The sequence below is a fragment of the Bison bison genome, unplaced genomic scaffold (assembly GCF_000754665.1).
Source record: "Bison bison bison isolate TAMUID 2011002044 unplaced genomic scaffold, Bison_UMD1.0 scf7180017864263, whole genome shotgun sequence".
In the NCBI taxonomy this organism is placed as follows: Eukaryota; Metazoa; Chordata; class Mammalia; order Artiodactyla; family Bovidae; genus Bison; species Bison bison.
Window position 1 is genome coordinate 1,196,843 of NW_011494835.1, and position 4,068 is coordinate 1,200,910.

The window sequence follows — 4,068 nt, forward strand, 5'->3', positions numbered from 1 at the left end:
CGGAATGGATACAAAAACAAGACCCCTACATATGTTGTCTACAAGAGACCCACCTCAAAACAGGGGACACATACAGACTGAAAGTGAAGGGCTGGAAAAAGATTTTCCATGCAAATTGGGACCAAAAGAAAGCAGGAGTCACAATACTCGTATCAGATAAATTAGACTTTAAAACAAAGGCTGTGAAAAGAGACAAAGAAGGTCACTGCATAATGATCAAAGGATCAATCCAAGAAGAAGATATAACAATTATAAATATATATCCACCCAACATGGGAGCACCGCAGTATGTAAGACAAATCCTAACAAGTATGAAAGGAGAAATTAACAATAACACAATAATAGTGGGAGACTTTAATACCCCACTCACACTTATGGATAGATCAACTAAACAGAAAATTAACAAGGAAAAAAAAAAAAAACATGTATCTATAAAGCTCACTAAAGCAAAGCACAGTAAAATGAGGTATGGCAATAAAAGGCGTTAAATTTATCAAATAAAAAAAATAAATAAAGTGCTGAAAAATTAAAGCTGTCAAAAAAAAAAAAAAACACAAAGTAGGGGCAGTATTCTTTAACAATGACAATATCATAAAAAAACAAAGAAAGGCTGTAAAAGTGTTCCAGATTAAAAGAGACTTTATCAACATGACAATGAAATGCAATATCTGATCCTGGACTAGATCTTGTACTAGAAGGAAAAAGTGCTAAAAAGGACACTGAGGGTCAGTTAACAGTATTAGAATACAGACAGTAGATTTAATAAAAGTATTTTATCCATGTTAAATTACTGAATTTGACAACTGTACTATTACAGTTATTAACCGAATATCCCTATTCTTAGGAAATTCAGAAATATGTACTGAAGTATGTGGGATACTTCATGGGAATAAAAACCATGATATCTGCAGCAGGCCTTCCAAGAGTTTAGAAAAAAACTTTTTGGGTGGGGAGCAGACAAATAATAAAGAAATGGGGTGAAATGATAAGAACAAGTGAAAAATCTGGGCAGAGGTTATATGGATATTATTTGTATTATTTTTGGAACTTTTCTTTAAGCTTGACATTAAAAATTAAAAATGTGCAAAAAATAAATAAATAAATAAAAGAGAACTAAAGAGACACATTTATACCATAGCATGAATACGTTTGAAAGAGGGATTTAATTTATATTAAAAACTAAATTAATGATTCGTTGATAAAACAGTGACAGCAGTGATATCACCATTGTTTTGTCTGCTGCTGCTGCTGCTGCTAAGTTGCTTCAGTCGTGTCCGACTCTGTACAACCCCATAGACGGCAGCCCACCAGGCTCCCCCATCCCTGGGGTTCTCCAGGCAAGAACACTGGAGTGGGTTGCCATTTCCTTCTCCAATGCATGAAAGTGAAAAGTGAAAGTGAAGTTGCTCAGTCGTGTCCAACTCTTCGCGACCCCATGCACTGCAGCCCACCAGGCTCCTCTGTCCATGGGATTTTCCAAGCAAGAGTACTGGAGTGGGGCAGCTTGAGAAAAAAATGGGATTAGACAGGTATCAATTTTGTGTATCCTTTATAAATTTGTCCTTTTTTTTTTTTTTTTTCAGTTTGCAGCTCATCTTGTGAAGATGAAATATCCAAGAATCTGTATTCTAGATGGTGGCATTAATAAAATCAAGCCCACAGGCCTCCTCACCGTTCCTTCTCCTCAAATATGAAGAACAAGAGCATCGCTGTTAAAAGGACAGAGTAGCCGCACCCCCCACAGCACACTGTCCACACCCTTGCCACTCTGACAGAGCCAGACTTCCAGATTGTTATGTCTTCATAAAGTTTTGTCATGAGACATTTATTTTTTAAAATGCATGACCCAAATGTTCAGCTATCCAGGAATCAAACTTGACTGTACATGTATTGCTGAAAGAATTTTCTTAATGGTGAAATCCGACCATGTATTTTTACCACATCAACACAAAGCCAGAAGAATTCAATTGACGAGGCAGGTTTAGCATTATCAAGAAATCTTGCTGCACTGAAAAGGCTGTCTTCCCCCAACACTGAACAGATAGTCCTAACAGCGGTATTCTTTAGGAATATAGACTGAATGTGGGCTGAAATCATTCTCCCATGATAAAGAAAAGTGAAAAGCTATTCACCATACATTCCTTATAAGTACATGTTACATTTGGTATCTCATTTTTGGCCCAGACATGTGTGTGTGTGTGTTTAGAGGGAGCATTATTTAGCCCATTGGAGAAAGTAATAACAGTTCTAAAAAAATGACAGTCAGAAACTATTCATATTATATAGAATATTGTTCAGCTTCTGTAGCTGAGACACTAAAAATAAGAGTGACTTAGACAAAATAGAACTTTATTTTTCTCTCATGTAACACCCTACAGAGTCAGTGTAGGGCTAGTGTATTGAATTCATGGTTATTAAGAACTCAGGTGTCTTTTTTCATTGATCTACTACCCTCAACACTGGGTTTCTATCTCATAGATCAAGATGGCTGTTCAACTCCCACTATCACATCCGCAGTTTGGAAGGAAGGGAATCTCAGAGGAGGGAGGAGGAAAAAGAAGAGAAGGTAAAAATAGGGAGGAAAAAGAGAAGGGAGGGCATGTTCCTTCTCTTTAAGGGCACAAACCAGAAGTTGCACATGTTCCTTCTGCATTCATACTATTAGCCAGAACTTAGGCATGTGGCCACAATTAGCTATCAAGAAAACATGAAATATAGTTTTGACTGGGCAGTCATTTACCCAGTTAAAGGTTTTATTACTGTTTAGGAAGAGGAGAACACATTGAAGGACAGCTGGCAGCCTCTGCCACATAATCCTAAAAATCAGACATTTCATTGAATCTAAGATATATCACAATTTTATGCACCATGAAGAAAGAAAAATGCAGCCAAATAAACTGTGACACCCTATCAATTATAAGATTCATTTCCATTTCAGAAATGTGAAAAAATATGCGTATTAGAATTATTAAAATACAGTATGTCTTTTTGACTTTTCAATTTTGTTTTAAATACAACATGTTCTTTTTTATCTTTAACTTGTATTTCTCTTTTCAGTATTAGGACTACATAAGTAGAATATTTCAATAAGAACCTCAGTCCAACTTTCCAGACTATGGTTTTATGACTGCAGTTTGTTTTGGGGTTTTTTGTCATCTATATTTTTTATTCAGATATAATTTATATACCTTAAAATTCACCCTTTTAGAATGTATAATTCATGTTTTTTAGTAGATTCACAAACCTGTGCAATAATCACTGTTAATTTCAGAACATTTTCAAAACCCAAAGAAGAAATCCTCTACCTATAAGCAGGCATTCCCCATTGACCCCCTTCCAAGATCTTTAATTTGATTTTTATGTATGGAGTGAGATAAGTAGCCAACTTCATTCTTGCACGTAGATGTCAAGTTCTCCCAGCAGCTGTGTTGGGTTTTTTGCTCAATTAAATTATATTCAGTCATTCACCAAATAAAATACTACTCCTTGCAAGACACTGACATAATCAATGGTTGTATCATTCTGTGATCTCCAGAGAATATACAAAGAAAAATGTGAGAATTAATGAGAAAAGAAAATTTTACCATGATTCCTCTAACATCATTTACCATCATCTACCCTGGTTAAGAAAATAAGTCGTCCTATCCATTCCTTCAGCCTTTGATGACTTATTTGACTGCATAATCAGTGTAGCACTGATGATTGTTTGGGAGAAGTGCTTCGGAGTCTTAACTTTGCCTTCCTGAAAAAGCAGAGAAAGATGGAGGAGCAGAGATGTGAACTGAATAGGGTGGTAGGTAGTGAGAGAGGGTGAAGACCTGAGTTGTGAGGGTGGCTGTGTGAGAACATAATAGTGGCCAGCCTCCGTTACAACTTTGCCTTTGTTCTTTCTTAAAATGATACATTTAGGCTTATTTTGAAAAACTTGGAAGTTTTTTTAAAACATTCAAATTATGAATAATATTTAATATTCTCAACAGTAAAATAAGCAAGCATACAATCCCTGCCATATCTACATACAGGGTATGTTTTTCGATGGCAGATGGTTTCAACAAAGTTGACCCCACA

The 4,068-nt window shown here is 35.8% G+C and overlaps 1 protein-coding gene across 3 annotated transcripts in view; it reads left to right on the plus strand.

Moving 5' to 3' along the window:
• The window catches only part of TBCK (TBC1 domain containing kinase), a 213,329-nt gene extending 209,832 nt beyond the window's left edge, over positions 1-3,497 (plus strand). For all 3 annotated transcript variants that reach the window (XM_010848238.1, XM_010848237.1, XM_010848240.1), the window contains one exon: positions 1,584-3,497. In XM_010848238.1, the coding sequence (XP_010846540.1) occupies positions 1,584-1,694 (111 nt within the window). In that variant the 3' untranslated portion in view covers positions 1,695-3,497. The remainder of the gene's footprint in view (positions 1-1,583) is intronic.
• The last annotated feature ends 571 nt before the right edge of the window (positions 3,498-4,068 follow it).